This window comes from Protopterus annectens, chromosome 1.part0, assembly GCF_019279795.1.
Source record: "Protopterus annectens isolate FY-2018-M chromosome 1.part0, PAN1.0, whole genome shotgun sequence".
NCBI lineage: Eukaryota > Metazoa > Chordata > Ceratodontiformes > Protopteridae > Protopterus > Protopterus annectens.
The window spans coordinates 407,463,225-407,476,690 of NC_056725.1; the positions used below are offsets into that span (position 1 = coordinate 407,463,225).

Consider the following 13,466-nt stretch of genomic DNA (forward strand, 5'->3'; position numbering starts at 1 on the left):
GTTCTGGAAACAGCATGGGGTGAAAAGCCTGAAGGACAAAAATCAGAGCTCTCATCTATTTGATGCTGATATGGTCTGACTTCTGATGGGGAGGCCAGAGACCTTGAACTTTCAGGTGACCACAGGTAGCCCCACACCCAATGTCTGAGGCATTAGTGAACAGTTCTTGAGAAGGAATGGTGGCTGAAAGGACATGTCAGGGTTGAGAGTAAGTTTCTGAATCTATCACTCGAATTTCCACTTGAGATAAAGAACAGGCACTCTGAAAATCAGAGGGTGGCAAAGCTGAAGCTGAACTGACTTGAAGTACCACATATACAGTGTGATAAGAGGGAGCATGGGAATAGAAGAGGCCATGAATCCCAGGGCCCAAAGAAACTCTGTCTAGAATGACAGGCAGAGAAAGACAAGACTGAAGAATGATGTCAAAGACAACACCTTTGGAGATGGAAGAGAGGCCTACATTGGTACGGTCTGAGTCCTGCAGCCAGATACACATGATCCTGAGAGGGAGACAGGACAGACTTTTGGAAGTTGATAGTGAATTTCAGATTTTGAAGGACTGATATGGTATGGTGAACTCTAGAGCCTTTAATAAGCAACTGGGAGAAGGCACCTGAATCAACAGGTTGTCTAAATAAGGAAAAATCTGAATGCCTTGGAGCCTGCAAAAGACACTCATAGGTTCTAGGCATTTTGTAAATACACTTGGGGCAGTAGAGAGGCCAAAGGGAAAAGCAGAGAACTGAAAATAAGAAGAAACAGAAAAGCATAAAAACTTCCTGAAAAGAGGATGAATAGAATATGAAGGTAAGCATCCTTCAGATCCAAGGACACCAGAATAGCCTAAGGCAGCAACAGAGGAAACAGGGTTTGAAGAGAAAGCATCCAAAAAGAAGGAACCTTGAGAAAGATAACTGCAGGTGAAGCCAAGAGTAATGTCTCATGACAGACCCCAAGGCAGCAGCTCTGAAAGATGCATCAGCAGCAACATAGCTGCACACACATAAGTGTGGTGAGCTACCTGAGAGGCAATATCCAAAATAGATAGATCAGAAGACTTTGCTTCAGAATCAGGAAGGTCAGAAATAACCTGACAAGTCTGGGCAATCAAGGCCCGGGCATGTCTGGTCATGTTGGTCTGGTAATTGATGGCCCTAAAGTCCAAAGTGGAAGCAGTACAGATCTTCTTTCCAATTCTCTCCATGGCCCTACTATCCTTATCTGAAGGTAGACCCTTGGTAGAGGACAAAAGCTTAAAAGGCTTGTCAGGAGACTGACACCACAGCAGGATCAGCAGGAGGACACTTAAATATGAACTGACTATCCTCATGAACCTTACAGAACCTGTCAGGTTTCTTTGCAGCAGCTGAGAATCAGGAGTCAGAGGCAGCTATAAAGGTATCCAACAATGCAGCCATACACAGAAGGTACTATGGAATGTTTAGGAGTGTCCTCCTGAAGAAACTCATAATACCGCTTCAAGATATCAGACAACCGAGAAGAATATCACTTAAAATATTCCATCATTCTAGCTACTGTGACCCCAAAAGACAACTACTCAAAAGGAGACTCAGGGCTAATGGACTCTTCTTTGTCAGATCCATAAGCCAAAGGATAAGGCATCTGGAAAGAGTAAGAACAAGATCTCTCATCACATTTCAAATCCTCATCTGAGAAATCGGGTTCCCTAGGCCTCTTGGAAGGAGCTGAAGTCCAACTGGTGAGTAAGCACAGAAACCCTTTGAGGAGACTTCAGGGCCATTAAGTAATTAAACAGGCCCTAGGTAAACTCCTACCATCCCACCTGAGGATCCTTAGGGCATACAGAAGAATGTTTAGTCTTCCCTCTCTTCTTGGTAGGGATGTCAGCTCTAACAAACAGTGAAGGTTCCGAACCCTGACAGGATTCAATAAGAGTACCTGGAACCTCTTCTCTGACCAGATTCTGTGGAATCTTTTTACGGCCCTCTGAGATACTCAACTGCAGTTCCCCCTTGACATCTGGAGCAGATGCCTGTAAAGCCTCAGAGAATGTGAGAAAAGAATGATCCATGCCAGCTTCCGACGGGGTTGAGAAAAGGAATCTGCAGTTGACATTGGATGGCTTCCACAGAGGCATCCAGTGGAGGCTAGACAGCTAAAGAATCTGGCCAAGATTTCTTGGCTTTCTTGCTTAACAGGAGTAGCTCAGGGTTGATCGATTCTGCCATGCTAACCTGGGTTAACTGTTTAAGCCTCTTGTTCTCAATATAGACGGCAGATGGCCAGGGAAGACAACTGGCTTCTAGGGTCTTCAGCACACATGCCTTATAAACACTATAGGAGGTATGGTCATGAGAAACATCCAAACAAAAGGCTCACTATTCGTAATGATCCTTATGGGGAATTCGCAGCCCACACTGACATTTCCCCTTCTTGGATGACAAGAACTCCAGATAACCAATTGAAAACAAGACCAACAGTAAAAAGAAAAAAGACCCCAATAAGGTACTTATCTGATGGCTAGGTATTCTGCATAGCGAAGGGCATTCAGACCAATGAGCTATAATGGCGTTTGGACTGGCAGCAAAGAAATTCGGGGTAACAGCATCCATATGTCACCCTTATGCCCTATAGGAGGCATATGTATGACATACAGTGCATACAAGATCTAAAGGCTTTGGTATACTGGCCAGATAATGGGCTACCCTTGGCAGGAGATCTCTATGGTTAAGAATACTGCAACAGTGGTATAGAAGGACATCTAATGTCTCTTGACCATCCTACCAATTAAACAGTGAAAATTCGTTATCAAAATCAAAATCACAATCCAAAAATGAAATTAGCGATGACAATAAAGGAATACATAAAACTGATGCATAAAATAATACATGAAATACATTAAACATCTGTGAATATTCTGTATAAATATTTTTATAAACAGGTGTAATTTAAAATTAATTATATAAACTATTAAGGACAAATCTTAAATTATAACATTGCTAACGAAGTCACATAAAAAAAACAATAAAAACGTACAATGAAACATTAAAACACTGTCAGAAAATAAATTTGAAAAATAGTTGATTAAAGAGAAACTCAACTCAGTTTGAGTACACAATTAGTAGAGATAAACATTGAATCCTGGGCAGAGCTGCATTTAATCTAACCTAAACTTCCAAAGTAGCTCTTTATTGTCAATTTTGACTTCCCATTGCTTAATTGAGACAAATGGCATTCTTTCAAAAATCCCAAAATAAAACTTGAAGGTGGGACAAACTAAGGTACATCTACAATGCATTATTCGTGTTGCCTTTTTTAATATTGTACACATGCTCATATATTCATTTTTGTGTAGTGTGTGCTCTGCTGTACCAAGACAGTATGGCAAGCAGGATGAACAAAAGGCTTAAGTATGCCAAATCTGATGTTTCACAATTACCATTCTGTATATACATTAGGTACAACCTAATTGTTTAATGATATAATGTCACATTCATAACTAAATATATATATATATATATATATATATATATATATATATATATATATACACATGTATATATATATTTGAATCAATCCTTATAAATAGTTCCATTCTCGAAAACAAGGTCTTTCAACTGTGGAAAATTTCCCATGTACCCACTTCATAAAGGAGGACCTTCCACAGAACTGACAAACTATCGGCCAACTGCTATTATAATGTTGTCTCTGAGTCATTCTAAAGGATAAAGATATCAGTAGCATACATACAGTTTCAAAGCTTTCTGTGAAGTTGGAACTGCAAATGTTTCTTTAATTTCACAAATCTACATCAGCAGGTTTGCATATATGGGGGTACATGGCACACTCATCACCACTCCTTTGGTCAGTTTGTAAAAGTACCCCTCAAAATGATGAAATTATCGATAAGGGCAATTTCCATCAAGTCCGTCAACAATGTGATGTCTTGTGAGGACAAAAATGAACTAACTATTGGTTCATTAAAGTCAAGCCTTCATCTCTGGGTATACAAGAAAAATGGTGTTATGGTGGCTATTTTAATTACAGATGGCAAAGAACCCTCAAGACCCAAATTCATACAGGCCCATTTCAATTTTAAACCATGATTATAATGTGTTTATGTCTATACTAGCTAAAAGAATGGCAAAAGTATTGCCATAATTGATAGATATGGATCAGTTTGGTTTTGTGGAGGTGAGGCAAACATTTGACAACCATAATAAAACAATGATGCCCCACAGGTAAGCAGAACGTAAGAAAATGCCACTGTTAACAGTGGGTCTTGATGGAGAAAAAACATTCAATATGGGTTCAGGCACCTAAGCAGTGAGACATTTCCCTGTAGTATATTTAGTTGGGAACAAATGGCTGAAGTGACAGTCACTTGTAGAGAAATATCAGGTTCAGGCACCTAGGCAGTGAGACATTTCCCTATGGTATATTTAGTTGGGGACAAAGGGCTGAAGTGACGTTCAGCTGCAGAGAAATATGGCTGCTGTGAATTCCCTGTGGGCAAGGAGAAGAATGCAATGTCATGCCCACAACTTTAATAACCAAACGCACAAGGGAAAAATAATGTCCATGGCCCACAAGACACCAAGAGACAGCTGACAATATGGCAGCCATCAGCAGTAGGCTGGCTAGTAGGCATGTGTGCATGTCAGTAGCAGTAAAAATACAGTACACAATGGGCAGTGCCTTTACAACTGGTGTGTTTGAACCACTACCCCCTTCAAATCCCTCTTAGGGAACATTACCTAAAATGCATACTGGATCATAAATGTGACTACAGTAGCATGCAGGATTCCCTTCATGCTGAAGCACACTTGTTACATGTACTGTACACTGAGCACAACACTAGTTACTTCTTCTGCCCCCATGCACTTGGTTATTAAAGCTGTGGGCATGAGAGTGCGTGGTTATCTTTGCCTACAGGGAACTGACAACAGCCGTATTTCCCTACAGGTGAATGTCACTTCAGTCATTTGTTCCCAACTAAATATACTACAGGGAAATGTCTCACTGCCTAGGTGCCTGAACCCATGTTATTTGCTATACATTTAGAGACACTGGCAAAGAAAATAAGGGACTCAGAAAAGCAATGATAAAACTAGTAGAGTAACCAAGAAAGTTGACCATTTTGTACCTGCTAAATCCCGAAAGACACATTTCACTGTTGAACATTTTGAGACAGTTTCAAGCCTTTTCAGGATATAAAACTAATGAAGATAAAACAAATGCTATTGCAGTAAATTATGTACCCAAACATGAATTGGTTCACAACACCCATATTTATGAGAATAAATACCCATAAGATGAAGAATTTATTAGCTTGGATTAAAAAGGATTCTGCTACAGCAACTAAGGATATGTGGGAAGAGACTAAACAAAAGATACTAAAAAACTGAGAAAATGGGAAATCGTGCTTATGGATATGGACATTGAGATAAAGCAGTGAAAATGTTTTAGTCCCTTCAGTTTTATATATGTGTCAGGTATATTTTTATCAACAAGAGAAGCTGCAGACAGTAATAGAGAGTTGAATACATTTATATGGGAGGTGTAGGGGACAAGAGTTAAATAAGACAAAGTGATCTTTCTAATAGAACAAGGTGGTTTAGAAATATGGGATTTGAAGGGATATTTTAGAGATACAGAGTTACAGCTCAAGTTGAAGGATGTAATTCAAAATGGAAAGGGTTTATGAAGAGAGAGTGGGATTTTGGATGTAGATCATTATGAAGAAGAATAAAAACAAAACCCATATAGAATATTACACTCAAAGTAGCAGAAATAATTCTAAGAAGTAAGCCAACTTGAGAATGCAGAAAGGAGATTTTACAATAAGGATGACTGCAAGTACAGTTCAGAAAATAAGCAAGAGGGGGCTGGAATTCATTGGAGAAAACTGGCACAAGAACCAAGACATTGACAGCAAATAACTAGACAGAGAAACATAACAGAGTGGGATGAGGTCAAGAGGACATCTGGACTGCAGGTTACAGAATGCCTTCCCTATTAGAGAATGACATCAGAGTATATGCAACGAGAAAAGGATAGTGGAATCTTAAGGGAAGGAAGAAATTTAGCAATTTATATAATGGTGAACTGATATTTCAAAGAAGAGAAAGATATGTGAATTTATAATGTGTGTAAAAGGCAACAAATGTTAAAATGGTTTGTTTTCCTTTCTGTTAATGTAGGTTTGCCTATGTCTTAAGTTAAAAAGCAAAATCAAAAGGTCTATTATATAAATTCATATGAATCTAACTTTGCCTTCCACTAATTCAGTCTTGAATTTCCTTAGGAATTCTCAGGAATCTTTTAACATACAAACAAAAAGGTTTTGACACCATAACAATGTATGCTGCTAGTGAGCGAGTCTTTGACCCAACAGCTGCCTTTAATAGTCTAATGGGAGGCTCCAATATGTCCTTACAGACTTTGGGGATGCCAAAGGTTGAAGGCTGATGGAACAAGGTGTAAGCAAGAAAATATAGATTGATGATGTAATAACACCTTGTAAAAAAACCCACTCAAAAAAAAAATAAATCAGTATTGCAATACGCCACCATCTATCTCATTCTAAGTGACCTGCCTATATCTCTCTGAATCTTGTAAAATAGTAAACATGGTGCTGATATAATCCAATGCACCCATTATACAAAAGCCACACCCTTTGTCTAGCTTTGTGACCCTAATACTGGGCCATGTGAAAAAAATTTAACAATGCCAAATTATAGTAAAAGTTTCTTTTACCATCACCAAAGTATGTATAAATCGATAAATATCGCTTTCACAGGCTTGTATTTGGGGGAGGAGGCATATTACAGCATAACAATAAAGAAGAGGCTGAACCTTTAAGTAATGGGTGGAATTAGGAGAATTCAAAACGGAACTATGTGAAGCTGTACTGTGAATGTATACTTACATACTACTGGCAGTTACATATTTTCATTCTCTCTCTCAAAAATATATTATTCTGAAATTATAACACACAATTTTATTCTACCCTGACTACAAAGAATTATATGCAAATATAAACAGGATAGATGTACTGATATATTAATTCTTCCCACATCTTAATAATGTTGTGTTCGTTCTTGCTGATTTTAGCAAAGCGCTTTAGTAGTTCTAATAATTTTCAATATGATTTAATTTTTTGCTAAAGCTTTTCACTCTGGATATGCATGGAAACATGACACACCTAAATGCAGTTTCCAAGTTAACAAAATACACACAAGCAAAAAAATAAATAAATAAAATTCCCTGCCTGCCCGGTCGTAGAAGTGCAGGATCTAGCAGATCTGGACGGTTGGTGGCACCAATAACAAAGACGTCCTTACTGCTGTGAAGTCCATCAAGTTCAGCCAGAAGCTGGGAAACCACCCTGAAGGCAAAAACAAGACAGACAGCTTTGGAATTTATTAGAAAAACATGTCAACAGGAAAAGCAAAATAAAATGTAGTCAGTGCAAATTAGACTACAAATACCCATCTAATATTACATTAAAGCCAACATAAAAGTAAACCTGAAAATGTATTATGAAGAAAGAGTTTAACTGCTCTCTACTACTGATGGAAATAAAACCAGGTTACAAACAGACCACACAATGTACAAATAGTCATCATCTTTTTTAAAACATAATCGCTGTGTCACTTACAATGATATCCTCTGGATGTGGCAGGAACTAGAATAATGCAGAATGGCAACAAAGCAAATTCCACACATTCACACAGTATGAGCCACATGACTTATTCAGGCATGCCTTATCAGCTTTGCAGTTAACACTTGATACAGTCAACATTACTTACACTTAACTCTGTGACATGTTAACCCAAGAAGAAGAGAACACTGTATGATGGCTCATAAACCATACTACTATGACCTTAAAGGATTGTGAGTGGGCATGTTATGTGTGTGTACACACACACACAAACATATATATTTATTTATTTTTATTTTATTTTACATTTGTTTACCAGGGTAGTCCGAATGGACACGTCCATTTACAGCAGAGGCCCGGGGAGAAAAGCTTCACATTCAGTACAGAAAAACAAATAGTTGAACAATATGATAACAATATGATCACCTATACAGAAACAAAAAATTGACAATATATATATATATATATATATATATATATATATATATATATATATATATACATATATATATATACATATATATATATACATATATATATATATAAAGTAAGTCCAACCAATACAACACCGGAATACGACAGGGGTGTGCTGTAGAGAATGCAAATTACTAAAAACACCAACAAACAGCACAAGAAACACGGCCAGGATCAATCGGTGAATCCAATGCACCATTCAAACGCCAAATATACTGATTCCCAGTTACGCACTAACGGCGTACAATGCTGTACTTACTGGTGTCTCAATCTCAAAAGTATGCAAGATACAACACAAGCCAATGCTGCTCTTCTGCTTGTTGTAAGTACGTCCAAACTGCAAGCAGCTACACAGCTTGTGAATACGTCCAAATTGCAAGCCGTTGCACAGTAAACGATAAAGAGCCAAGGCGTACTGTTACACGCCTATGTAATTCTTTCTAGAGCACAGCTTCATAACTCCGTGTCTTTCAAGCATGCCATGCACAATATATTTTCATTAAAGCATATACTTAAGCTGAGCATTGAATAAACTATACATTTATTAAAATAACATAAAAAGCAGTAAGGTAGGATAAGCGCTTTCGGGTCACCACCCCAACCCTTCCTCAGATCCTTATAACTGATGTTACATTATTTCCTTCTTTTTAAATGAAAGGTTCACACCAATGAGGCAGTTCATTAAACAAACACACCTACTTGAACAGGTGTGTCATAGATGTCTCTTCAATCTCCGCCTTTTCAAGTTGGGTCTCATAGGGAAAGCTGTATTAAGTCCTGTTTTCTGATGCGCTCTAAGCTTCCCAATCCAAAACATTTCTTCCTGCTCAAGCTTAGTGTTAATGTCACCCCCCCCCCCTTTTTGATACATACACAACTCTCAAAACTCTAAACAATTATGTCCCACATTATCTCTAATATGCTTCGCAAGTGGATTCTTATAGTCCTTTAACCTTATGTCACTAATATGTTTAGACATTCTTTCTTTCATTTGTCTCACAGTTTTTCCAACATAAAAATTGTTGCATGAAGAACATGTAGCCAGGTATACAATATTATTGGTTGTGCAATTAGCATAGAAATTAATAGCATATTTCTTTTTAGTAATTGGATGTTCGAAGCAGTTATCAGTGCATATAAATTTGCACATTGCACATCTCCTACATGGAAAAGTTCCAATTCTTTTTGAGGTAACATATGGTTCCAGGCAGTTATCTTTACATAACATTGTTTTTAGATTCTTTGCATTCTTAAAACAAAATCTAGGTTCTTCTCCCACCAATCCTTTACATTCTTCATTCGACATTAATATCTTCCAATTTTTCCTAACAATCTCACAGACTTCCTGAGTGCCTGTTGTATGCGTAAGAGTCATCCTTAATTCTTTTTGTTCATTCCTGCCATCATGAATGTTCTCATATCCTCCTTTTAAGAATGGTTTCCCTTTACCGTCTCTCTCCATGCATACTTGTTGTTTCATTTCAAACACCTCCTTCTCTTTATAACCTCTCACCTTTAGATGTTCGGATAAATCATTCAGTACCAAACCAATAGTGGCATCATTCGATTGTATCCTTGATGTTCTTAAGAACTGCCCTCTAACAATATTTCTGTGAGTATATCTTGCATGCATACTATCTCTCGGTAGAATGTTGTTTTTCCAACATTCTTTTCTGTAAAGGCTGGTCTCTATGAAGCCTTCTTCATTTTGTGAAATATGCACATCCACAAAATCAATTTGTGTGTTACTGTATGCCATAGTAAATCTAAGGAAACTTGTGCTATTTTCTAAATATGCATGAAAATTTGTCAATTCAATAGCTTCTCCTTCCCACATAATATATATGTCATCCACAAACCTTTGATAGACCTTCAGATAATTCTTTCATGGGTTGTCTTGATGAATCACTTTCTTCTCCCATTGTGCCAATACTATATTTGCATAGCTATTGGCGCATGGCGTACCCATGGCTACTCCACACAGCTGTATATAAAACTTTCCATCAAACATGAAAACATTATTGTTTAAGATCAATTCCATCAGATTACACAACACTGTAACCTGCCTTTCTCCATATGTGCCTTCATTCATTAGAAAATCCTTTAATGCTGTGATACCATAGCTATTTGGAATACTGGTAAACAGATTTTTAATATCCATGGTAGCCATGAGATATTTTTCTCCATTTTTCTCTACACTAATATATTAATTTAATCTTCCAAGAAATGAATTTGTATCTTTTAATACAGCTGGAGCCTTCTCCAAGTCTTTCTTAATATGATGTTCCACATAAATGGACGCTGGCTCTGTAATCCATCCAGCTCCAGCCACAACTGGCCTCATTGGAGGTTTCTGCAGATCTTTATGAATCTTCGGAAGGCATTTGAACATTGGCACTAATGGGTATTCAACCTGTAAGTAACTACACAGTTCCACTGTAATTTGATTCTGTTCCTTCAGTTCCTCCAGGTATAACCTCACTCTCATTTTTATCCTTTCTAACTCATACCCAATCTCTTTATATGAGGTGGCCTCCTGTAGAAGAGTTGTTACATCTTCCTTGTATCTCCCTGTGTCCATCAAGACAACCCCTCCGCCTTTATCTGTGGGTCTAATAGTTAATTCTTCGTTCTCTTATAATTCTTTTAGGGCCTGTTTTTCCTCCTTGGTAGTGTTGTACATTCTCCTTTTATTGTTCTGTAAGTAGTCAATAATTTCTTGTTCACAAACATTAATAAATGTACCCATAAGAGCATTATTCTGTGGTACGAAGCTACTTGGTTTCTTAAACAAATCTACTGCATTTGCTTTATTATCCTTGTACATGCTTTTCAGCATAACATCACGCCCAAATGTCCTCAAACTTAATATTGCTTCATTGTCAATCATGCCTCTCGTGGGTATAAATTTCAACCCCCTTGTTTAGAATATTGACATGTGCTCTTGTCAACTCAAAAGATGAGAGGTTAAAAACCAAAGATTCACTATTTCTTTTATCTACCGTTCCTCTACATGACCTTCTTCTTTTCCTTCCTCTGCTTAATGATCTCATCTCCTTTCTGTTTCTCACTTCCTTTATTCAAAGTGGGAGTACTGGAAAACCCCCATCCTTCATAACATTTTTAGATACAGCTCCTGGATTCATATTCATTCCTTCTCTTTGATTGTTCATATTATGAGTTGAGTTGGAAGTATTCAGCATCCGATTTGTCGACTGCACTATTACTTGTGTGGATACAGTGTCCATACTGCCTTTGTCACTTTGATTATCACTGTTTTTATTTTCTTTCTCTTTATTTCCATCAGCTACATTAGATGGAATCCTTCTTGCAGCTCTCTGTGGATATTTATTATATAATCCATTCTCTTTAAATGTTTGCTGTTCTTTATTGAAGTCCCTCGACCAAGTAAAGACATCACCTCTCTTAAAATCACCATAATCCCGTTTAATTTTAATTCCTGTCCCAAATATACTTGTAAGTCTTCTATTTTCTTAACCAATTCTTTCTCTCTAGGTAGGTAATGTTCTAGTAAGAGCCTCATATAGCTACGGCTGTGCTCTAGATTGAGACTCTGCCATTTTTTCAACAGTTCTGGCTGAGAATTCCCTTGCGTGGGCATTAATAAAACTCTAAGACCTCTCGGCACAATGTTATAGTGCAGGCATGCCTCTAGGTGCTGTCGTTGCCATTGTAATCTCTTTAATTCATATAAACCATCCTCCATCTCCCTTGCATCACTGTAGAATTTCCTCATATCTAAGACATTATCCCTTCCATTCTCTGTTACTTCAGTCTGTATCACTTCCTCCATAAAGTCTAATTTCAATAAAGGATTATCACTTTTGCTGAATAAACAATTTTTTTTATTTACTTTGTGTTGATAGCTGTCTTTCTTCTACTCTTATTGGTACCACATGGTTCATAAATCCATTACCAATACACTCATCAGTCGCCCTTTTGGCTTGTCCTTCCGCCATGCCTCCCTCGATTCCGTATGAAAACAAAGTAAGTCCAACCAATACAACACCGGAATACAACAGGAGTGTGCTGTAGAGAATCCAAATTACTAAAAACACCAACAAACAGCACAAGAAACACAGCCAGGATCAATCAATGAATCCAATACACCATTCAGACGCCAAATATACTGAGTCCCAGTTATGCACTAATGGCGTACAATGCTGTACTTACTGGTGTCTCAATCTCAAAAGTATGCAAGATACAACACAAGCCAATGCTGCTCTTCTACTTGTTGTACGTCCAAACTGCAAACAGCTACATAGCTTGTTGTAAATACATCCAAACTGCAAGCCGTTGCACAGTAAACAATAAAGAGCCAAGGTGTACTGTTACACGCCTATGTAAATCTTTCTAGAGCACAGCTTCGTAACTCCATGTCTTTCAAGCATGCCATGCACAGTATATTTTCATTAAATCATATACTTAAGCTGAGCATTGAATAAACCATACATTTATTAAAATAACATAAAAAGAAGTAAAAGTGATAGAAAGTAGGATAAGCGCTTTCGGGTCACCATCCCAACCCTTCCTCAGATCCTTATAATTGATGTTACATCATTTCCTTCTTTTTAAATAAAAGGTTCACACCAATGAGGCAGTTCATTATTAATTCCATCCAATTACTAAAAAGAAATATGCTATTAATTTCTATGCTTATTGCACAACCAAGAATATTGTATACCTGGCTACATGTTTCTTCATGCAACAATTTTTATGTTGGAAAAACTGTGAGACAAACGAAAGAAAGAATGGCTAAACGTATTAGTGACATAAGGTTAAAGGACTATAAGAATCCACTTGCGAAGCATATTAGAGATAATGTGGGACATAATTTTATGTTTAGAGTTTTGAGAGTTGTGTATGTATCAAAAAGGGGGGGGGGTGACATTAACACTAAGCTTGAGCAGGAAGAAATGTTTTGGATTGGGAAGCTTAGAGCGCATCAGAAACCAGGACTTAATACAGCTTTCCCTATGAGACCCGCCTTGAAAAGGCGGAGATTGAAGAGACATCTATGACACACCTGTTCAAGTAGGTGTGTTTGTTTAATGAACTGCCTTCATTGGTGTGAACCTTTTAATTAAAAAGAAGGAAATGATGCAACATCAATTATAAGGATCTGAGGAAGGGTCGGGGTGGTGACCCGAAAGCGCTTATCCTATGTTCTATCACTTTTACTGCTTTTCATGTTATTTTAATAAATGTATGGTTTATTCAATGCTCAAATTAAGTATATGCTTTAATGAAAATATACTGTGCATGGCATGCTTGAAAGACACGGAGTTATGAAGCTGTGCTCTAGAAAGATTTACATAGG

The 13,466-nt window shown here is 37.6% G+C and overlaps 1 protein-coding gene across 1 annotated transcript in view; it reads right to left on the reverse strand.

Moving 5' to 3' along the window:
• PEX6 (peroxisomal biogenesis factor 6) overlaps window positions 1–13,466 on the reverse strand; it is a 737,640-nt gene that overhangs the window by 161,376 nt on the left and 562,798 nt on the right. Inside the window, exon 14 of the mRNA XM_044060276.1 lies at window positions 7,259–7,375. Within this exon, the coding sequence (XP_043916211.1) occupies window positions 7,259–7,375 (117 nt within the window). The remainder of the gene's footprint in view (window positions 1–7,258; window positions 7,376–13,466) is intronic.